Here is a 23,857-nt window from a genome sequence, read left to right as displayed (position 1 = left end):
TGCCTATGTGTGGTGCGCAGACTTGGCATACGGTGGCGGTTAGTGGAGTCGGCAGCCACAGTGGCAGCCGCAACAGCTGTGGCATGTCTGAGTAGAAACCTCCGTTGTTTTGTCTCAGGAGCAGCGTTGAATCTCCACCTTAATGATGGGACAGTGTGGAATTACGTCCTCGAAGACGGTCCTGGTCTTTCTGAACCTGATATTTTGGGTAGGTTTGCAGCTTTTACCATTGTTATTATACGTGCGTCACATTGTGCCTCCCTCCAGCTAGACCGCTTGGGAGTCAGCTGATAAACTAGCTTCAACATATTTGAAGAGGACAGCAGAAAATAATTCACTGGAAAGATGCAGGTTATTATGCTGCGTAGCTTCCACTAATGCTTGTTGTATTTACTAGTCGACTTTTAGCGCTACGGAGCCTTTGTTTGCAGCTAAAGTATGACTTTTACTTCTCCCAGGGAAGGAGGGGGAGCAGACCTGAAAATGATGTAGCAAAACCGGTTGCGAGTGGCCTAAAAATGGTCGACTCCCAGGGCAGGAGACTTTGCGAAGTACGTGTAGTTAGGTTAGGTTAGGTTAGCTCGAAACTAAACAAATAAAACACATTTTGAACGGTTGGTGCAAGTTGACATTTTCATATGTAATGTGCATAACAGAAACAACTGAAGATGTCAAGTTAAAATGATTCAAATTTTAATGCATCGTCCGTGCAATAAAAAAAGAAAAAGAAATAAAGGGTTAATCACAATAATTAAATAATATGGACTTAAAATGCTGGAATGTATCAGGATAATAATTAAAGTATGTAAAAATTCTACGCAGTAATTTTGGCTATATATACTGTGTATATATATAACAAAAAAGGTTATTTCACTACAGCAATGCAGTCAAGTGGTGCAACTTTACTGCTAAACTCTAGAATAGTTAAATTATGCTTTTTTTTTTTCTTTTTTTTTTACATAAACATAACATATAATAGGGGTCTGCAACTCCAGTCCTTGCATGCCACTGTCCTTCAACTTTTGGTTGCATCGCTGCTCCAAACCCCATGTATGAAATGAAATTGTTATGATCAGCCCTTTGCAAAACTTGCTGACATCCCAAAGACGTAAGTCAACCTTTTGATTCAGGTGTGTTGGAGTAGAGATGCATCCAAAAGTTGTGGGAAATTGGCATGCAAGGATTAGGGCTGCAGACCCCTGGCATATATTGATGGTTTTATTTAAACAAGAGTGAAAAAAATTGTTCAGACAGTAAAGCTAACAATCCTTTTAATACTATCAGTTTTTGGGTTTTGCACATTTTTTAAATGGGATGGTAGCCAATCATGTGAACAATTACGATATCAACTGATTGCAGGATCTCAAATTTTTCTTTTGTACAACAATTCATGTCCTGACAGGTGCCAATTTTTATTTAATCACTTAAAATATTGGAATGACTTTATCAGTTGTGATAAATCCGCTTTTTCCTATCCACTATAATCTGCGTCAGGTCTGGGCATCTGTTGCTGTCGCTTACAATGCTGCATTTCAGACAGTGTTATGCAATATAAATATTGCAAACAATGAAATTGCAATGCTGATATATTTTTGATATACACTCACTGGCCACTTTTTTAGGTACACCATGATAGTACTGGGCTGGACCCCCTTTTGCCTTCAGAACTGCCTTAATCATTCGTGACATAGGTTCAACAAGGAAACATTTACTGGAAACATGTTGCTGGCAAAAGTCGCCCCCCTCAAGAAAAGCTGATTTTTAAAGCAGTGGCCAGTTTTTCCAGAAATGGTTTTTCCAGCATATTCTGCCAGAGTTTGGAGAATTTAGAGTAAACTCTTTACATTTCAGTCCTAATATGCAGCAACAACATAACATGGAGAGATCGCACAGATTTAATATGCATAGGAGGCAAGAAAAGAGAAGCATAACATTTTTCCAAAGCCAGTGTTTCAAGAGAGCACCCCCGAACCATGGGTGGGGGAGATCCCTTTAGTGTCTCTGGACAATTTAGCTTGTGTTAAATTTGTCAGTAAACAATTAGGAATACAGAAATCTGAGAACTGAAATAATATTTACAGAAGATTTGTGAATAAAGACGTGTAACTCAAGTATATTGTCCTTTTTTAATTCATAAAGCAACGGTATACAGACATCTGCAGTAATGCTTCAAAAAACCCAAGTAAAACATCTTTGCAGCATTTTATACTGTGGGTATTTTGCTATGTTGACAGTAATAAATTTAATGTAACATCTTCTTGCTACCCTCAGGCTGCTGCTGGCATTCTTTGCTATGTTGGAGCCTATGTCTTCATCACTTACGATGACTACGATCACTTCTTCCAGGATGTTTACACTCTGATCCCTGCAGTGATCATCATAGCAGCCGGTGCCCTGCTTTTCCTTATTGGACTTATTGGATGCTGCGCCACAGTGAGAGAGAGCCACTGTGGACTTATGACGGTGAGTGAACCAGTGCTGCTGGAAAACACCTTAGTTATTTTATCACAATAATAATTTGCATACTTAATTTAACTTAAAAGGATTGTTTAATTTATTCATTTAATCACAATGCCTCAAAAAGTGAATAATACATTTGGAAAAAGTAACTTGAACAGACAAACGTATCTGCTATCCGCGGATCTGTAATCCTGAAATCCAATCCACAGTTTGTCGTCGTCCTCCTGCTGGTTTTCATGACGGAAGTGGCTGTGGTGGTTCTCGGATATATTTACAGAGCAAAGGTGACACAGCTGATCTATTTGATAACTTCTTAATCCTGTGTGGTTTGACATCACTATATGAACCGGTCTGGCAAGCTCCTGACTCAATAGTTCATTTTCATTTGGATAAATGTCTGTTTGTGTGCACTTGGCCCTAAACAATCACCCTTCTTCTCCAATCAGCCTATGTTTGCTGTCATAATGATGAATATTGTCTACGTAGATGATAGAGCAGTAATATTAACCAATCTTAACTGTTTACAGGTTGAAGATGAGGTCAACCGTTCTATCATAAAAGTTTATGACGAGTACAATGGCACGAATAGCAACGCCCAAAGCCGAGCCATCGACTACATTCAGAGACAGGTAAAGACAAAAATCTTATTTATAACCCACCCAGGATGGCCTCATGTTGTTTTAGCTGCACATCTGTTTCCAACCATCATTACTGACATTTATTTTTTTATTTTTAGCTTCAGTGCTGTGGCATCCACAATTTCTCAGACTGGCAGCACACGCACTGGTATGATAAGTCAAAAAACAACAGCGTTCCCATCAGTTGCTGCAAAACTGCTGGCTGCACAGGGTCTCTTACCCATCCCGAAGATCTCTACCAAGAAGTAAAAGTCTTTTTTTTTTTTTTATAATGAAATATAGTTTTGTACGTTGGAGCATAATTTGCGTGTGTTTGTAGGGTTGTGAAGCACTGGTCGTGAAGAAGTTACAGGAGATTATGATGTATGTCATCTGGACTGCGCTGACATTTGCTGCCATGCAGGTAATTCACTCGTACTTTGGTACCATTTGAGGTGTTTTATTTTTAATGCATCAGTCAAATTACCCAAAATCTACCTTAAACCTATGATATATTCATTTAATTATGGTCTAAATAAAGATCCGGTGTTTGCATCTGGATAAGGTTACCAGTTTCTGAGTGCCATCATGTCTGGCACTCAGAAAAGAAATTAGGACACCCTATAAAAGCCTGTTTGTTTTGCAAACACATTTGGGGATTTGATAGGTAAGCTATATAACCAAACACAAACTGAAGAAAAGTCCTTCGAAAACTGTAAAACATAATTTGAAAAATGTTATTTGTGGCTGCAGTTACACACAGGCACATCACATCAGGAGCACCTGCCCTTCTTAACCTCAGATGTTAGTTTAGTGTCCTCCTGACTGTTGAAGTGAGAGTGAACACTGGTAAGATCCAAAGAGCTGTCTGACCATAGTCTCAGGCCTCTTCAGGAACAAGATTGTAGCAGCTTATGAATCTAATAAGGGACTTAAAGAGGTTTCAAAAGATTTAGAAGTCAGCCATTCTTCTCTAAGGAATAAAGTCTACATTGGTTGACATAGGGGAAAAAATTGCCAACATCTGCCTATCCAAGCAAATTACCCCTGAAAACAGACTGCAAGATGCTACAAGACTTTTTTGTTTTTGTTTTTTGTTTTTTATTAGAGCCACTCGAACAAATTACCGTATACAATTATTATACGTATACCTATTGATGTACTCAATAATATAATACTGACGAGACGGTGCATAACAAGAAAATAAATAAATAAAAAATTACAATGCACCAGCTTCAGCCCTTTTTTGTTGCTTTTTCAACTAGGAAAAAATGTTAAATTGAGAATAAGACTACAGAATAAACCCAACCACTGTATTTAATTCAAGTGTATTTAATTTTCTCAAGCTTTAAAGAAAACATCTTATCTCTAACCCACAGGGATATTGAGGGACATTTATCAGACTTCCAGTGTAACAATAAAGAACGTAAAGATGAGAAAGCAATTATATTCTTTTGAGCAGAATTTATTGCTAAAGTAGAGTTGAGGATACCAAATATGGCAACAAATGGACAAGGTTGCAAATTTACTTTCAGAACATAAGAAATAATTGAGAAGTAACTAGACCAAAAATGATATAATTTAGGACAGAAAAAGAACATATGGCCAAGATGACATGGAGAGCCTTTGCATTTATCGCATGTATCCATAACATCCGGGTAAATCTCAGAAAGCCTTGATTCTGAGAAATTAACCGTTGCACATAGGTTGATTTCTATATAAATAAACTTGACTTGACTTCCTCCCTTTTCCTTCCACTCAATATTCCTTCTTTCATTCCTTGCATCCTACCTCCCTCACCTCTGTCCCTCCTTCCTTCCTTGCATCCTACCTCCCTCACCTCTGTCCCTCCTTCCTTCCTTGCATCCTACCTCCCTCACCTCTGGCCCTCCTTCCGTCCTTGCATCCTACCTCCCTCACCTCTGTCCCTCCTTCCTTCCTTGCATCCTACCTCCCTCACCTCTGTCCCTCCTTCCTTCCTTGCGTCCTACCTCTCTCACCTCTGTCCCTCCTTCCTTCCTTGCGTCCTACCTCCCTCACCTCTGTCCCTCCTTCCTTCCTTGCGTCCTACCTCCCTCACCTCTGTCCCTCCTTCCTTCCTTGCGTCCTACCTGCCTCACTTCCCTCACGTATTTTATATTATAAAATAAACGTAAAGACTGATAAATCTGGAGAGATGAGTCTGGATCTGTTTGGAATGTCTTTGATGAAACGTGTGGGAACCCTGAATAGTTATTGAACGTTTGAAAACTAAAAGGTTTGTTTATCTTTCCAGATGTTGGGGATGCTGTGTGCATGTGTCGTGCTGTGCCGCAGAAGCAGAGCTCCTACCTATGAGCTTCTTATCAACGGGGGTACCCAAGCATAAAAAGTGAAACACTTTTCTCAATGTAAGCATCTTTCTAAATATGTATTTCTGATGAGAGGATAAAGAAATGTGTTGTCAGGCTTATCTTTATACACTAAATAAAGTAAATGTTTTTATGTTGAGCTTTTTTTTTTTTCAAAAGGCTTTTGGCCTCACTAATGGAAGCTCTCTGGAAATTATTCATACTTATGCTTTGAGGGGGACATGAGCCGTATGTTTATTCTCACCCAAACCAGATAAAAAAAAAAAAAATGATGGACAGGGTATTTTCCTTATTGTAGCTGACATAACATATAAAGGGTCTGCATTATTTTTATTTTTGAATCTGTTAAGTACTTGAATGAAGGAGTGAGATGTCTACTTTGCTGTAACTTTTCAAGTATGACTACTGCTCTATTTGACTTTTCTCCGTTATGAGTAATGGATACTGCCGTCTCCCCATTCAACTGCATGGTTTTGTGTGTAAACTGTTACATAACTGGCTTTACCTTATGTGAGCTTTAATTTGGAAATAAATGTTTAGTATCTGACCTCTTTGAGGTATTAATTTGTTTCCTATTTCATAGATTTCTTTTCTAGCTGTTTATGTTTGTCCCAACTACTGTACTGCAGTTTGGTTTGTTCAAATGTAGCAATGATGAGACTTGAGAATGTAAATAACATGTGTTTAAGTAAAAGTTTAAAATAAATTAGATCCGTTTCTGGTTTATTCAGACGTCTATATGATAATTTGCATTTTGTCTGTCCATATTTTGGTGTTTCCCTGTTATATTGGTTTCTAAGATTCTCAGATTTTCCCCAAATTAGTTCCAAGGAACCCATTTTAACATGCTTACATGGTAAAAAAGAAAGTGCACCCTCTTTATATTCCAGGGTTTCTTCAGGATATAACGTAAATAATTTTTGTTTCTTTGGCAACTCAGTGCTCCTGGTCTTCTTGACCCAACCACAGCATTTCATACTGTATATCATGGTATCTTGCTGTCCAGCTTACAGCAATGGGAACCACTGGCCCAGTGCTCTCCAGGTTTAAGTCCTACCTAACTTCTCATATCAGTCAGATATTATCGTCAACAGCTGCTTCCCTTGCTATTGGGGTCCCCCAAGGATCCATCTTGGGTCCCTTACTGTACGGCCATTTGAGTTGACTCAAAAAAAACAAAACCATAATGTACCTTCTCACTTTGATGCAGATACTGTGCGGCTGTACCTGCCTGGACTGCGCCGACCCTTTTACTGCTTGATTAAGCTCAAATCCTGGATGAGCAGTAACTTTTTAAACCTTAATGGAAGGAAGAATGGGATTATTTGGTTCTGGCATTAGAACCTAGATTGTTCTGTTCTATTCCAACACAGGACGAATGGACTACATTCCCCTCCTCCGATCCTTTTCTTGGTTTTGCCTCCAGTATTCAGATTTATTCAAACTGATCCAGAATCTCTGGTCTGCAAAAAATACCCTCGACACGATAGTATAAAAAAAATCCCCATAGCATTATACCTGAGCTACCATGCTTTCCTGTCTTCACTGTGTACTGTGGCTTGAGTTTGGATGTTATCTGACAAACTGTCGAGATCCCAAAATAACATTTTTGCTTTAATTGGTCCAGAAAATGTTCTGCCTTTTCTCTTTAGGTCAGTCTTTATATGTAACCTCTTCAGCACATAGTCTTTTTCAGTAGTAGAAGACTACAGGATAACTTGGCTTCTATATGTATCTTCTAACAACAATTACAATCATTATTATTATTATTATTATAGTACTCAAATGTAACTGTAGACCTTTGATCACCCCAAAGCTGTTCATTGGCTAGTCTTTGATCCTTTGTAATGGTAATTTTCTATTTTGTACCACATCTTTTTAGTTTTGCTTTCCAGTTTGAAGCATTTTCCCTGAGCTGTCTATCATTTTCTGCACATCTTTTTTTTAAACACACATTCTGAAACACTCTCTCTTTTTCTTCATGGCTTCTGTCTCTGGTTGTGCTGGACTTCCATAATGTTAATTTATGGGCTCTTATCGACTTGTTCAGCACTTGATCTGCACCTGTATTTTTTCTATAAATAAAATTAGAGTTGAGTAACTTCATCCCAGGGTTAACAATGCTCAGAGAAATTGCAAAAAGCTTACATCATCTTAGAGCCTACATAAGTGTGTTTTACATATTAAACGTTAAAGTTCATGACAGTGAAAAAGAACAAAACACAAATATGGTTTGGTTAGAAGCGTTGCCAGGTGAAGGCCTCTTGTCTATAGATAGAATATTGTGATCCAGCTTTGGTAAGCAAAGTTTTTGAAAAGAACAATGAACACGACAAATCGGCATACCTCATATCAACTGTCAAGCATAGCGGTGAAAGGGGAATGATTAAGCCTCGCTTTACAGCCATGAACTGCTCTGTATAGCAACGTATTGTAGAATAAAATGTGAGGCCATCTAACAGCTAAGACTTGGCCCAAACTGGGTCATGAACAGGACAATCGCCCCAAACACAGCAGCAAATCTACAAGAGCTAAGAAAAAGAATGCAGATGTTGCAATGACCCAACACCAAGACATCAACCCTACTGAAATGTTGTCAGGACTTCAATAGCTTGTTGAAACCAATACCTACAAACCTCAAAGAACAGAGGTAATGTTGAGAGACACTGATGAAGTTGCAAAGAAAAGGACTTTCAGTTACTGCAGTAAAAGGTAGATTTACTACTCGAATCATGAGGAATGAGCTTTTTTTGTGGAGTCCACTGCATGCTTTTCTACACTTCTGGATAGATTTAAATAATTTCAAACCTGTCAAAGACCAGATCCATTTAGCTATTTTTCTGCTAAGTAAAACTCTAAAATCGAAAGAGGGCTTATTTTCTTCCCTGTAGATAGCCTAATCACATGAGCCAGCAACTTTTGTGACTCCACTGTGGTTATATGATAGGAACTGACTTAGCGGCCGCTCACTGAAGAGCAACCAGACACCAAAGTTATACATGGGACGCAGCTACATAACCTATGAATAGTTCCCGATGCGATCTTCAAATAATCTGCCTTACAAAACAGCTGTTGCTACAACAAACTAAAGCTTTTTTTCATTATGTTGTTGGTGAAAAAACATAAAATATGAGTATTAGTTTGCCTTTTTAAATAAATGCAAATGAAAACTTCACACTGATCTATTTTTGATCATTTTATGCAAACAAGAAGACATAAATTACAATCAAGGCAACAACAGAAGTCATGGAAAACCTTTAAAACTTCAGATTCAACATAAAACTAAAGTGTGCGAATAAGCTTTAGTGCCATGTACCTGTGCAAAAGATCCGTATGACTCTTAGTTGTCAATAGTTTGAGAAGTAACATGAACCTAAAATATATTATTTTTAGTACTGACTGCTGCTGCTGCTTTATGTTGAAGCCATTATCTACAGATTTTTTATGTGGTAGATTCTTGGTATAAAGCTGTTCAGTGAGTTGTGGTCAACCTTTAGTTCAGAACAACTGGATGTACCACGTTTCTACCACCAGGGGAGGGGGCTGTTCAGAGAGGGACAGTTTTACAAAGTATGCATGCCACAAAGATGCTTTTTCTTATTTGAAATTACAAAACCATTCAGAAATGTACATGTAAAATGGGCTGTCCGGTAAACTTATTCCTTAGCAAGGTAAGAACCTGGAACCAGACCAGAAAGACCATTTCTTTGTACCCTCCACCAGCCATCGTCTCCCTCATCTATCACAACCACAACATCTCCAACTGATATTGAGAGTTCATCTTCCCCCTAAAAGAAGAACAGGTACTGTCAAGTTAAGATTTCTTTCTCAAAAGATAAAAAAAGTTAAATCTACATAATAATCTGTGCCAATGACCAGACCTGTGCGACGTAGTTGTATTGAGCCCTGTACTCCTTACTGCTCTGCTGGTACGGCTGAAATCCAGGAATGGAAGCATATACACCGTCTGATGTTCCTGCTGAAGACCAACATATATTATCATTTTAAACCCTCATTATGTGAAGATATAACAGCCTTATCTCTTTTTTTCCCCCCTTTATTCAAACTTTATAGAAGTGTTCATTTTATATGGGGTAAGAACGCTGTCAAAAACAATGTGTATGTAAAGACGGACATGTGTGCATATTAGTCAATAGTTGTGGATAAGTCAAATCCAAAAGAAGTATTGTATATTTTCTCTATAAGAATACAAAATAAAATGTTACAACTTCAAGAAATTACAAAATTACAAATTACAAACATTAAAAATAATCAGCTCTAGTATTATTTAAGTACTTTACATTTTCCTATATCAAACATACTGTCCCTGTCATGTATGAGAACATACCCCATTGGACAGGGATTAACCAATCACCTTATATTTTGAGTCGGTCATTCCTCACATCATACACAACTATTCTTGTGAATGTGGACACACTTGCTCTTTATTTGCCAGAATAACGGGGGAACAAAAATATTTCAGCCATCTGAAATATTCTGTTTCCTCCTCATAACATAGGAACAAAATAACTTACAAGCAAGTGTTTTACTGTGTCTATCCCTCTCATCACGGACAACAAGTCTTGTGAATTTGGAAACATTTGCTCTTTGTTTGCCAGAGTTACAGAGGGGAAACAGAATATTTCAGCCATCTGAAATAATCAATTCCCCCTCTATAACATGGGAACAAAATAACTTACAGTCAAATAATCAGTTTCCCCCTGTAACTCTGGCATATAAAGAGCAAATGTTTCCAAATTCACAGGACTTATTGTCCGTAATGAGAGGGATAGACACAATAAAACACTTGCCTTTAAGTTATTTTGTTCCCCTGTTATAGAGGGGGAACTGATTATTTCAGCTGTCTGAAATATTCCGTCCCCCCCCGTGTAATTCTGGCAAATAAAGAGCAAATGTGTCCACATTCACAAGAATAATTGTGTTTGATGTGAGGAATGACCAACTCAGAATATAAGGTGATTGGTTAATCCCTGTCCAATGGGGTAACAAAACATGAGGTGTGAGCGTCAGGCTGGAATATTGTGTTCCCCTTTGATGTTCCTATAAACATTTTTTCCCTCTTTTTAAAAGAGAGGAAATATGTTCTCATACATGACAGGGACAGTATGTTTGACATAGGAATATGTAAAGTACTTAAATAATACTAGAGCTGATTATTTTAAACAGAACAACATCAGATATCACCATTATCAAAAATGATCAAAAACTAGCTATTAGAAATATCTTTTATAAATCCAGTATTTTGTCATATTTTACATTAGAACGCGATTTACCAGAAAAATAAGCAACACTCTCATCTATTCAGGAAGCCAACAGAGTGAGCATCCATTGTTTTATATCAGTAATAAAAAAGTAGAAATAAACACGACGTGTTGGAAAACAGTGTTTGGTGGCTGACTGATGTCCGTCAGGTCAAAGTGAACATGACACAAGTTGGAAAAGACATGGATTCTTTCGGCGAAACAACACGAAGCTGTGCAAAAAAAACAAACCCTCACAAGATCAAGTTAATTTTGTATTTATTTTTTTATTTTTTTCTAGGAGCTGTTGATTAAAAATAAAGTAACAACATTGACATGTCGGATCCGCCTCTCTGGCTGCAGTACGCGCTCCCGACACAGGGGAAACAGATTATTTCAGGGGAGCAGAATTTCGCACAACACCGGCACTACGTTTACTGGCAGTGAAGAGTGTGACAGCGCATGCGTAATGCGAGTCGACTAACTCTGTGCTCCACTAACCAGCCTGAGATCACGTGACGAAAAGTCGCTGATGTAAATTCGTATTCTCATAGAAAAGAAATCGTATTCACAAACTGTTTTAGCATATTGTATTCATAAAGAATAAACCACAACTGTAAACTTGAACTTTGTGTTTGTAATTTCTTGAAGATGTAACATTTTATTTTGTATTCTTATAGAAAAAATATACAATACCTCTTTTGGATTTTACTTATGCACAACTATTGACTAATATGCACACATTTCCGTCTTGATTTTGACAGCGTTCTTTCCTCATAATTTTAACTTCACCTGTGTTTAAAAAATATAGGGCCTTCGAGACTTCTAACCCATTCATTTTAAATTTAGTAACTAATTTTAATATGTGCTGGGTTGCTTAAAAAGCTGTGACTGTCTTGCCTCTAGCGTTTTGTATCTGTTTTGAATGTAGCGGATGCGTACCTACAACCGCAACCTTCAATGTATTTTATTAGGCTCTTGTGTCACACGAGACAGAAAGACACAAAGTACCATATTGTTGTGAAGTGGAAGGAAAATGCTGCATGTATTTTTTCATATAAACATCTGAAAGGTCATGCCTTGGAGGTTTGTTAGAGAACATTAGTGAAAAAACAGCATGATGAAGACCAATGAACACTGCAGATAGGTCAAGGACAAATTGTGGAGATGTTCAAAGCATAGTCAGATTATAAATCAATAACTCATGCTTTAAACATCTTACGGTGCACGGTTCATCAGCAGAGTTTTGTCTAACTACAAACCGAGCAAGACCTGGCCATCCACCTGAACTGACAGGCCTGGAAAGGGGAGCATTAATCAGAGAACCGACCTGGATGTCTATGGTAGCTCTAGAGGACCTGCAGAGATCCACAGCTCAGATGTGAGAATCTGTTGACAACTATTAGTCATGCACTCCACAAATCTGGACTTTATGGGAGAGTGCCAAAAAGAAACCCATTGCTGACAAAAATCCACCGAATATCCTGTTTGCAGTTTGGCACAAGTCACGTAGAAGAAGGTGGAGGGAGGTGCATTGGTCAAATGACACCAAAATGTAACTTTTTGACCAACGTCTAAAACACTAGATGTGGCGAAATACTATACCTGCATATCACCCGAAAATAACCTTCCCTATTATGAAACCGTGGCAGCACCATAATATTGTGTGGATGCTTTTCTTCAGCCATGATAAGAAATTTGTGTCAAAGTTGATGAGAAGAAGGATGTGAGAGGCTTGAAAAAACTTGAGACTGGGGCAGAGGTTCAACTCCTCTAAACATACGACCAGAGTCAAAACAGTATGGTTTAGATCCAAGAATATTCATGTGTTTGGATGGTCCAGTCAAAGCCCAGATCTAAATGCAATATAAAATCTGAGGTAAAACTGGGAATTTTATGTTTACAGACAACTCCATCAAATCTGACTGAGATTACAAAGAAGAATGGACAAAGGTTCAACCCCTATATGTCCAAAACTAGTAGAGACAACCCCCAAAAGATTTATAGCTGCAACTGCAGCGAAAGGTGGGTCCGTAAAGTATTGAGTCAGGTGGGGTTTATTCATGTGCATGCAGCACTTATCAGATTTTTGTTTGTCAAAATTGCGGAAAACCATCTTTTGTTTTCCTTCCACTTCACATCCTGCACCACTGTGTGTTGGTCTGTTGCAGAAATGTCGATGCAACTGATGTTAGTGATTGTCACCTCTCAAAATCTGAAATGGATTTAGGGTTATAGCAACTACGCTTGCACTACACTGTACATTTATGGTTAAAATTCACATGCTACGTATCTGTTCTGCAAAAACTAAGACACCATGTTTCTATGGATATTCGTTTAACCACAGAAATGACATGTGATTTCCTTGGTTGGGTACAGGTTTAAACATTAAGTGTATGCAAGCTGTGGTTTTACTTCGCCTTGCTTTGTCCGGACGAGTCATTATGAGCAGTTCTAGAATTAGTTGAATAACTTTGCTACCATACCCGGTTGTTCTGACACTCCCTCGTTGATGTTTAGCTTGGAGCCAAATGTACAGCTTCCTGGCAGTAGATTTGAAAACCTAAAGGTTGTGAAAAGCTGTTAGAAAGGCTCAGTAGATAAAAAAAACAAGTGATAATCTTTTCTCAATGTCCTGTTGTGATCCTACCTTTTCTTGACTCCCTCTACAAATCCAGCACTGCCATTTCTCTGCACTGAGGCATTATTCGCATAGTAATTTTGATATTCAATTGGAGCTGTGGGGGGAAAAAAAGCATTAAAATTGATTTGAACAAGCACCACCCACCCCTGATGTTGTGCTTGCTTAGCTGAAAGATAATATTGAAATGATCTCTCAGAATGGAACATATTCAAATCAAAGGAGGAAGATTGCCGGCGTTGCATGGCTTACCTGGGGGGGTTGGGTTACACTTTTTCATCTCCACAAAGTTGTTGTTGTCTGTGTTGATGTCACAGTTCTCAAGCGATTTCCGTACATTTTCACAACACTGAAAGAACGGTTTCAGTCAGGAAGGAAATTTAAAAAACAGCGTTTCCCTGACAGTCCAGTACATGTGAAACCAGCTCACCTCATCGTCTTTGACGCACTGCATTGAAAGCTGGTTACAATGCACCCACAAAGCATTTCTTGTGACACTGATGCGATCTTCTTCTTGCTGCTGGAACATCTGGAAAACATTTGTTTTGACATATAGAAACATGTTCAACTTGTAGTTGCAACTTGCCGTTTTAAATTGTTTTTGCACTGAAATTATGATTATGATTGTTTTTCTTATTTACTGCTTTATTTTGTCCTCTTATGGGCAGGAACATGCCCTTCTTTGTTGCTGTTCACATGTAACTGACCTTATAGGGATGTTCAAAGCTGCCTAAATGCTTTAGCTTTGTTGATGCTATCACATTCAAATTTTCAGAATAATGGCTCACTTTGTAAGGGGAAGTGTGCATATCCCCAATGAAAAAACAGACATGCAACTGCAACTCTCTCTGGCATAGTATTTGTATGCACAATTAAGTGAGCAAATTCTAAGTAATACATGGAAAGGAAATATTGCCTTTTACAGCTTACCTCACAGGTCTCAATATGCGTCGACTCCCACTCTTGACGAATCTGGTCAAGCTGTTCAATGTTGGACTTGTACTGCTTCTCTAAAAACAGTTCACACCAGTTTGACACATGAGATCTTGAGCACAACTTACACTTGACAACCCTGAGTTTATATTCTGCATTTTCAGACCCTTCACTGATTAACAAAAAAAAGGGAAGTTAGCATGACCAATGTTACAGAAAAGATGTTTCTAATAAAGTGCATCAGATCCTAACATGAAACACATGATAAATGTGAGCATTTCTTACATTTTGTTAAATTATTAAAACTCTTCCTCCTTACCGGCTTCAACTGCAGCTTCTCTGCACTGTTTAGATTTGTTATTCATCTAAAAGAAATTACAGAAAACAAAACAACAGGTTGAATTTTTCTTTTTAGACTTGCAGTGCAAAAGTCCCGTTTCAGAGGACTGGAATAATTAAAAAACCTTTTTCCCCCGTTAATGTGATACAACCTGTAAAATTCAACTGAAAAACAAACAAATATGTAACAAAAAATGGACAAAAACAACTTGTTTGCATGAGTGTTCACACTCTTAAACCAATAATTTGTTGAAGCGCCTTTTGATACAGTCTTCTTTGGGACAAACATCCTATCAGCTACAGTTAACCTGATGAAACTGAAATAAATATCACAAGTCCCAGCGGGATGTTTCTGATGTTGGCTCATTTGCATCCTTTAGAAAAAGCCATAGTTTGCAGAGAGGTTATAAAGGATGAGTTTTAAAAACCTTATTGTGCAAAAGTGTCAGTCAAGAGAAGGGTGCACAAAACTCCCCACAGCACCATACAGTATATAGCATGGCATAATAGGAAGCCAGCCGAAAGACTCACAGTAAACTTCAAGGAGCTGGAGGAATTTCTGGTTACCACAGTTTGTGTTTTACATGTGACAACAATCTCCTGTATTCTCCATTTGTCAAAAAAATGGCTGAAAGAGAGAAGCCTTTTCTTCCGAAGAAAACCTCCACGCCTGGATGTGGTATGGTCCGATGAAACAAGCCAGGAACTCTGGCACAAAAACAACACCGCATATCATCAAAAGAATACCAACAATGACACATGGTGGTGGCAGCATCATGCTCTGTGGTTACATGTCTTCTGATGGTAGTAGGAGTTTTTGTCAAGGTAGACAAAGTCATGAACAGTTTTGGCCTGAAACCTTTAGGTGCCAGAAGAATGGCTTCACTGGAAGGAAATGTAAGTTTTAGAATGACAAGTGTTCAGAAATAAATCTGACAGGAAATCAGTGGAGTCACCAGAGCAGGTAACTTCAACTGAAATTTAAAAACAAGCAGTGAATATACAATTTTGAAATAACATTAGATTTTCTCAAATTCAAACAGGGTCTAAATTATACATATAGGCTCAAATAAATACATCAATTCACCTCCTTTAAGTGGTGCTAAAGGTTCTTGAATGTCTCTTAAATTGACAAGACTAAAGCCTATCAAACATATTGTATTAATTGTTAACTGAACACAGCAGGTAGTTTGTCTTTGACAGCATAAAATGCTCTGTCTCACAGGATAGATCAACATCCTGTGAGACAGAGCAAGCAACTCAGTGAAGATGTAAGAAGGGAAATTGTAGACTTACACAAGTTGGGAAAGTCTTTCAGAAATATTTAGTTAGAATGATGTGTCATCGGTTTGCTGAAGTTTGGATAAACACTAAAACCCACATAGATGCCTGCCATAAATTGCAGCTGGATATCATGTTTTAAGTTTAGACAAAACAAAGATTGAGCTATTTAGCTGCAGTTACCAGAAATATGCTTTGAGGTTTCAAGGCGAGGCTTTCAAACCTAAGAACAGTGTAACAACTGTCAAGCAAGGAGGTGATAGTATCATTCTGAGAGTCTGTTTTGTAGGCAGTGACACCGTTGCACAAAGTGGATGGAATAATAAAGAAGGACAACCACCTCCAAAAATGTTGACTTCACCTCAACCTAACAGCTATTTAGTTGAACGTTGAATACATACAAGTGTCCAACTCCCAGGATGACCCCAAACACACATCAAAACTGGTCTTAGAAAGAATAAAAGCTGGCCAGCAATGATCTCCTGGAAGTCTCAATACTGTTTAAAATTAGTGACCATGCTTTAAAGCAAGAGGGCCACATGTTGAGGGGCATTTAAATAATGTTGTATGTGTATAACTGAGCCTATTTGTTTCATTTTGACTCATTACTGATTGTAGAAAATTCACAATGAATCCAAATATTTTTTAGCCACTTATGTCTTTTTAAAAATAATTGAAGTTACTGTATGTGTTCAGTGAAAAAAGAATGGTAAAAAAAAACAAATTAATAGCATTCATGCCCACCATGAATGTATGTAAACTCCTCAACAGAACTGCTTGAATCATTAAGACATTTAGAGGCTGCTAAAGGGATGGACCCGTGTTGTGTCTGCACAGAGCAGTAAACTTAGCTCAGAGTTTAAAATGGATCTTTAGGGCCGTGGTTACAAGCAGCCCGTCACAAATTAACCATTTGATCCAACATCTTTAGTTGAATCTGTAAAAATACCAAAGATAACGCAGTTTGACAAACATTAAATAGTATTTAGCTTCAATAGGTTTGATGGTGATGGTTATAAGGTTAAAGCTTGGCATTGAATGGAGGATCAATAAAAGAATGATTCATCTCTCAGTTCCTTTACATGGTTGTTAAAGTTGTTTGTGTTTCTTTTTTCACTTTCAGATGCAGTATATAGATTTTGTTTAGACCCAACATTTTTTCTTTTGTCCTCCAACAGACCAATGTTCCTATTTTTAAGCTCACACTGATAAGAGACAGGAAATGAGTGAAAAACAGCCCAAGTTAAAAAGAAAAAACAGTAGAAATACCTTCAATGTAATCCATGCAAGGCCCAAAAAAATGGGAAGCAAAGCAAGTGCAGCTCTGTTACCAGTTTATCATAAATAAGAAGGAAGTGAAAATGTCAGTTCTTCGAGCTTTTATTTTTAGGTTAGTGTCATAATGACCGTGTGTAATTTATAAGATTATTTCAACAATTTTATTATCAGTAGAGCAATATACACACACAGGGGTTGGACAATGAAACTGAAACACCTGGTTTTAGACCACAATCATTTATTAGTATGGTGTAGGGCCTCCTTTTGCGGCCAATACAGCGTCAATTCGTCTTGGGAATGACATATACAAGTCCTGCACAGTGGTCAGAGGGATTTTAAGCCATTCTTCTTGCAGGATAGTGGCCAGATCACTACGTGATACTGGTGGAGGAAAACGTTTCCTGACTCGCTCCTCCAAAACACCCCAAAGTGGCTCAATAATATTTAGATCTAGTGACTGTGCAGGCCATGGGAGATGTTCAACTTCACTTCCATGTTCATCAAACCAATCTTTCACCAGTCTTGCTGTGTGTATTGGTGCATTGTCATCCTGATACACGGCACTGCCTTCAGAATACAATGTTTGAACCATTGGATGCACATGGTCCTCAAGAATGGTTCGGTAGTCCTTGGCAGTGACACGCCCATCTAGCACAAGTATTGGGCCAAGGGAATGCCATGATATGGCAGCCCAAACCATCACTGATCCACCCCCATGCTTCACTCTGGGCATGCAACAGTCTGGGTGGTACGCTTCTTTGGGGCTTCTCCACACCGTAACTCTCCCGGATGTGGGGAAAACAATAAAGGTGGACTCATCAGAGAACAATACATGTTTCACATTGTCCACAGCCCAAGATTTGCACTCCTTGCACCATTGAAACCGACGTTTGGCATTGGCATGAGTGACCAAAGGTTTGGCTATAGCAGCCCGGCCGTGTATATTGACCCTGTGGAGCTCCCAACGGACAGTTCTGGTGGAAACAGAGTTGAGGTGCACATTTAATTCTGCCGCGATTTGGGCAGCCGTGGTTTTATGTTTTTTGGAAACAATCCGGGTTAGCACCCCAACATCCCTTTCAGACAACTTCCTCTTGTGTCCACAGTTAATCCTGTTGGATGTGGTTCGTCCTTCTTGGTGTTATGCTGACATTATCCTGGATACCGTGGCTCTTGATACATCACAAAGACTTGCTGTCTTGGTCACAGATGCGCCAGCAAGACGTGCACCAACAATTTGTCCACTTTTGAACTCTAGTATGTCACCATAATGTTGTGTGCATTTCAATATTTTGAGCAAAACTGTGCTCTTACCCTGCTAATTGAACCTTCACACTCTGCTCTTACTGGTGCAATGTGCAATCAATGAAGACTGGCTACCAGGCTGGTCCAATTTAGCCATGAAACCTCCCACATTAAATGACAGGTGTTTCAGTTTCGTTGTCCAACCCCTGTATGTGTAAAATATATATATATTATAGGTTTTATAAGTTTCTAGATACTACACAAGTGTTTGTTGACTGACTCAGTTGGTCAGCAAAATTTGCTTAATATCCCACAGAAATAAACTCTGACCTATAGTAACCCTATTTGAGGGTCCTGCAATAAAATAATCCAGGCTATTTAAGGTTTCTCTTCAAGTACATCTTAATAAATCAGAATATCACTAAAGGTTTGTATATTTCAGTGATTTAATACAAAGAGTGAAACTCATATATATTGCAAACACACAGAAAAATAAGTGTCTATTTATTTTTCTTTTGTGGTTTTTTTTTATTCTGACTTAAACAATTAAGTTTCTCACAAAATAAGAAAATAACATTAAAATAAATGAAAACATATTTTAATACAGGAATTTCAGCCTACTGAAAGTATGTCATCTACTGTACAGTATACACACTCAGGACTTGGCTCTTTTTGCATGAATTACTCCATTAGTGCATCGTGACATTGATGCGATCAGCCTATGGCTCTGTGGAGGTCTTCAGTAAGCTCAGGTTACTTTAATACTGAACATCTCATCAGCACTGGGTGTAGTGACTCTCATCTTCCTCTTGACAATACTCTATAGTTTCTCTGTGGGGTTTAGGTCAGACCAGTTTGCTGACCCATTAGATACATTGATGCCATGATCATTAAAGCAGGCATTGATTTTTTTAGCAGTGTGGGTAGTGCCAGGTTCTGCTGGCAAAATAAAATCAGCATCTCTACAGAGCTTGTCAGCAGGGGGAAGCATGAAATGATCTAAATTTTCTTAAGCCATTTTTTCTTTTGCCCTCCAACAGACCAATTTTCCTATTTTTAAGCTCATACAGATAAGAGACAGGAAATGAGTGAAAAACAGCCCAAGTTAAAAAGAAAAAACAGTAGAAATACCTTCAATGTAATCCATGCAAGGCCCAAAAAAATGGGAAGCAAAGCAAGTGCAGCTCTGTTACCAGTTTATCATAACAGTGAGTCCCAGATTAGTTTTCAACTTTCCACTTTAAATAAGAAGGAAGTGAAAATGTCAGTTCTTCGAGCTTTTATTTTTAGGTTAGTGTCATAATGACCTGGTGTAATTTATAAGATTATTTAAAGCATTTTATTATCACTAGAGCAATATACACACACAGTATGTGTAATATATATATATATATATATATATATATATATATATATATATATATATATACTGAAAGTATGTCATCTACTGTACAGTATACACACTCAGGACTTGGCTCTTTTTGCATGAATTACTCCATTAGTGCATCGTGACATTGATGCGATCAGCCTATGGCTCTGTGGAGGTCTTCAGTAAGCTCAGGTTACTTTAATACTGAACATCTCATCTGCACTGGGTGTGGTGACTCTCATCTTCCTCTTGACAATACTCTATAGTTTCTCTGTGGGGTTTAGGTCAGACCAGTTTGCTGACCCATTAGATACATTGATGCCATGATCATTAAAGCAGGTATTGATTTTTTTAGAATCAGCATCTCCACAGAGCTTGTCAGCAGGGGGAAGCATGAAATAATCTAATTTTTTCTGACTGACTGCTTTGGTGACTTTGGTCTTGATAAAACACAGAGGACCAACAACAGCAGATAACACAGTTCCCCAATCATCACTGACTGTGGAAACTTCAAACTGGACCTCAAGGAACTTGAATTATGTTCCTCTCCACTCTTCGTCCAGATTCTGGTACCTTGATTTCCACATGAAACACAAGAGTTTACTATTATCTAAAAAGATAACTTTGGACCACTGACCAACAGTTCACCCTGTGTTATACCAGGTAGGACACTGCTAGTTTTGTCTCTGGCCTAACATAAGCATTGCGACAGTTGTAGCTCAAGTCCAGAATATGTCTGAGTGTGGTTGAAGCACAGACTTCAACCACAGTCCCTGCCTTGTGAATCTCTTCCAAACTTTAGATGATGTTGTTCTGAGATGTGCTTGTAAATATACTCTTGCTAGACGTTGAACAGCCCACCGGGGTGGAGTTATTTTGAGAGTCACGAGTCATTTACCTTCTCGATCTGTTTGGGAGTGGCTGTGGGTGCAGTGCCTAGCCTTTCAGCCATTTGCTCTGCCTCATCCGCCTCCTTGCAACGCTGCTCATATGTCTTTTTAGACTGCAAGAGTAGAAAATCAATACAATGTAAAACCTTTTACACCCTGTACGTGGGCAGTTCAATGTGAAGGCTTAACAGGAAAAAAGGGGTTGCAAGGGGCTCGGTAGAGCCTACCCACAAGAAGAAATAATAATTTTTTAAAAAAAGGACCCGTCACTTCCTTCCTGGCAGCAAAAAATATGTTCGGCATTTCAGTGGTAAAAACAATGCTATTTTATGTCTCCACAGCACCACAATGACTTTAATTAACTACTTGATTCTTAGATCTAAAGAAATGCAGTATTCTAAGAAAAACATTTTGCAGAAGTGCCTTTTCCTTGCATATCAAAGCAGGAGTTACATTAACTAAAAGTGATAAAGTGTGTGCACATTCAACATCCTTAAGGATCAGCAAGAGATATTCTGGTTCTCAAAAGCAATCACAAATCTTTGAGATCTATTGCCATGAAAACATGAATTGAACTTACATCTATTGTTTTCTTGTAGAGGGAGATTTTTGATTTCTGGACCTTCTCCATGGTGACCTCAAACTAGTTGGAAATAACGTTAGCTCATGTTAGAAGGAAGAAAATTCAATTGAACTTCTTTGTTATGTGATCACCCGAAATAAAAAAGGGATGGTTACCCTTTTTCTCTGCTCTTTCTGCCGCTCTCTAAACTCCTCCATCCTCTTCACCTCTTCCTTCAGGAACCCAGACAGCTGAATGTGCAGGTTTCCTACACTTTCAATTTCTAAAAGAAAGCAAAGCATGCAGCTAAAAGTATAGAACCCCCAATATTAATAAAAAAAGATTTTTGAGGCGGGTAGAGTATTGTATGCTTACGTGTTTTCATTTCATCAAACGATGCTTTTAAAGTACTGTGAGAGTTAATTAACAAAAGATGCTTTTATGACATGCCAAAAAACCAAATATATTATGCAAAACTGTTTAACAGAGAATCATCAGCATTTGAGGGGAATGTACTCAGATAAACCTACCAAATCTCTATTGAACCCCCAGCCTTCCTTGCAATTGAGACCAGCTCCTTCCCATATTTCTCCTCGGCCAATGCTCTGCATACATGCCACATTTATGAACACCTCTGTTCAGAAATTCAGACATTAATTACCTCAAAAAGAGTCAACTTACCTCATTTTCAGTAGCTCCTCCACATCCTTGCATGTACGCCGGCCCTCATTAAGTCTCTGAACAATAGTCTCATAACCAACGTTGCTGATGAATTCATTGCCCTTGATACCAAAAAAGCAGGTGCTTCATTTCCACTGCTCAACATTAAAAACATTATTTGTTTTTTTCCACCCCCTCATCCATGAATTTCAACCGTAGCTCATTAAGAGTAAAAGGCAGATTGTCACTGGCAGTGTCCTGAATGGAAACAGCTATGTGGGACAGATGTCAAATGTTCACACACACCTCAACATGAAGAGATTTTACATATGCAAACTGGGATTAGAGTGAAAATAAAGGAAATATGGAGAAATGTTACAGTTTAGCTGATGGTCTTGTCTGATAAAACTTGCTGTGACAACTGATTTTATATTAAAACAGACCAAATGACAAAAAGGCAGTGCCACATTAAAATTAGTTTTGAGATGAGTAACAGAAAAGTGGAAATGTAAAGAAAGGACCAATCTGAATTCAACTTCTTCAAAATTTGACAAGAATATGGTATAAAAAATCCTCAAGGACAAAATCCAAAACATACAAAGTTACATTATTCAAATTTCCAGTAAAAACATTACAACAAGGGCTTTCTCTCCAGTGACGCTCCCTTCAGCTCTTAACATAACTAAAAGACCAAATAGGAATCAGTACCATTAAATTTAACTTACCCAAAACGAATATTTGAATTGTAAAGCCATTTCAGAAGCGCTGGAAATCTCTACATTTACTATCAGTTACAAACCCTGCAGCGGTGTTGCAGGCTGTGGCACGATGCAAGTCAAATGCATCATGTCACATTCAGGAAACAACTTTTCATGCTGCAACTCTTACTCTATTAGTCATGTCATTTAAATAAGGAAGAGCTTGAAGCAGGTCAGCAGCCGCCGTAGCAGAGCCCACACGTGGAATGGCTGCCACAACAACATCTCCTTCAAATATCGAAGAAAATAAACTTTCATCCCCTCCTTAGATAATTTTTTATATTAACCTTGATTGATAGATTTTTTTTTTTTTGTATTTTTGTTAAAATGTTCTGAGGTCTGAAACTGAACTAATTCTTCCTGTTCCTTTAGAGTATATACACAATAGGGCTGAAACAATGACAGAAATTTCCTCTAGTTTTGCAATTGAGTAGAAGGTGTTGCAATTTGGTCCAAATATATTGATATTTAGTCAACGCTGATGCCAATACAGATTTTGAAGTGACTCTTCCTTTTGTAGGATGAGTCCGCTATACCGCTTCTTCCATAGTGGGTCGCAGGGAAGCTGGTGCCTATCTCCAGCAGTCTATGGGTGGGAGGCAGTCCATCGCAGGGCAAAACACAAACAACCAAGCACACACTCATTCACACACCTAGGGGCAATTTAGAGAGACCAATCAACCTAACAGTCATGTCTTTGGACTGTGGGAGCCAGAGCACCCGGTGAGAACCCACGCATGCATGGGGAGAACATGCACTCTTCAAACAGTTATTTCCTTGAAGTATTTTTCAGTTAATGTTTATTATTATTGCTTATAGCTCGAAGGTCCACATTTGTTTTTTTTTTTCATATTAGAATATTACATAAGGCCAATAAAAAACAATTAAATACAGAAATGTTTTGTTACAGCCTACACAATCATGAAGGCTACTATCTTGACAGTTGTCCAGCAGACAGCCATTGACAGCTTCCACAAGACGCTTTAACCATAAAACGTTGTTGCTAAATACAACACTGTTCAGACTGTTATATTTAAGCATATTAATGGACGTTGAGTGGTAGGAAACGTGTCAGAAAGGCCATTGGTAAATACAACTCTGTACAGATATTATTGGAGAATTGAGTGGGAGGAAAAATTGTGGTAGAAAAAGGCGCTCAAGAAAACCATGTCCAGGACATGTGCCACCACTGTGGGATTCCATGTTATGCCA

General features: G+C 38.3%; 2 protein-coding genes across 3 annotated transcripts; one reads left to right on the top strand and one right to left on the bottom strand.

The window, feature by feature from the left end:
- The first annotated feature begins 2 nt into the window (after positions 1-2).
- tspan3a (tetraspanin 3a) lies at positions 3-6,154 on the top strand. Its single transcript, XM_047382167.1, has 7 exons — positions 3-208; positions 2,272-2,463; positions 2,670-2,744; positions 2,988-3,089; positions 3,197-3,343; positions 3,418-3,501; positions 5,353-6,154. Exons 1-7 carry the CDS (start codon positions 143-145, stop codon positions 5,443-5,445), a joined length of 759 nt encoding a protein of 252 aa, XP_047238123.1. The 5' UTR covers positions 3-142; the 3' UTR covers positions 5,446-6,154.
- A 2,457-nt stretch (positions 6,155-8,611) lies between these two features.
- Positions 8,612-22,765, bottom strand: pstpip1a (proline-serine-threonine phosphatase interacting protein 1a). 2 transcript variants are annotated; one of them, XM_047384647.1, is made up of 15 exons: positions 22,613-22,765; positions 21,909-22,009; positions 21,758-21,832; positions 21,603-21,637; positions 21,404-21,510; positions 21,246-21,308; positions 20,674-20,778; positions 14,583-14,628; positions 14,261-14,340; positions 13,761-13,859; positions 13,583-13,679; positions 13,340-13,427; positions 13,176-13,252; positions 9,310-9,404; positions 8,612-9,216 (listed from the first exon to the last, which is right to left on the bottom strand). In XM_047384647.1, the coding sequence occupies exons 1-15, from the start codon at positions 22,640-22,642 to the stop codon at positions 9,085-9,087; spliced, it is 1,230 nt and encodes a 409-aa protein (XP_047240603.1). In that variant the 5' UTR covers positions 22,643-22,765; the 3' UTR covers positions 8,612-9,084. The 2 variants fall into 2 exon arrangements, with proteins under 2 accessions (XP_047240603.1, XP_047240592.1); XM_047384636.1 differs by having other exon boundaries at positions 9,310-9,407; positions 22,613-22,764.
- Between the last annotated feature and the right edge of the window lie 1,092 nt (positions 22,766-23,857).

Source organism: Girardinichthys multiradiatus, chromosome 2, assembly GCF_021462225.1.
Source record: "Girardinichthys multiradiatus isolate DD_20200921_A chromosome 2, DD_fGirMul_XY1, whole genome shotgun sequence".
Taxonomy (NCBI): domain Eukaryota; kingdom Metazoa; phylum Chordata; class Actinopteri; order Cyprinodontiformes; family Goodeidae; genus Girardinichthys; species Girardinichthys multiradiatus.
This window is presented reverse-complemented; position numbering and strand designations above follow the sequence as displayed.

What these genes read in the sequence shown, in the direction of transcription:
- tspan3a (XM_047382167.1), top strand. Translation starts at nt 143, where the DNA reads ATGATGGGACAGTGTGGAATTACGTCCTCGAAGACGGTCCTGGTCTTT. An exon ending in TTCTGAACCTGATATTTTGG is followed by an intron (nt 209 to 2,271) that starts GTAGGTTTGCAG and finishes TGCTACCCTCAG; the next exon opens with GCTGCTGCTGGCATTCTTTG. An exon ending in GATATATTTACAGAGCAAAG is followed by an intron (nt 2,745 to 2,987) that starts GTGACACAGCTG and finishes AACTGTTTACAG; the next exon opens with GTTGAAGATGAGGTCAACCG.
- pstpip1a (XM_047384636.1), bottom strand. Translation starts at nt 22,642, where the DNA reads ATGGCTTTACAATTCAAATATTCGTTTTGG. An exon ending in CTCCCAAACAGATCGAGAAG is followed by an intron (nt 14,629 to 20,673) that starts GTAAATGACTCG and finishes AATTTCTTTTAG; the next exon opens with ATGAATAACAAATCTAAACA. An exon ending in AATACAACTACGTCGCACAG is followed by an intron (nt 9,217 to 9,309) that starts GTCTGGTCATTG and finishes TTCTTCTTTTAG; the next exon opens with GGGGAAGATGAACTCTCAAT.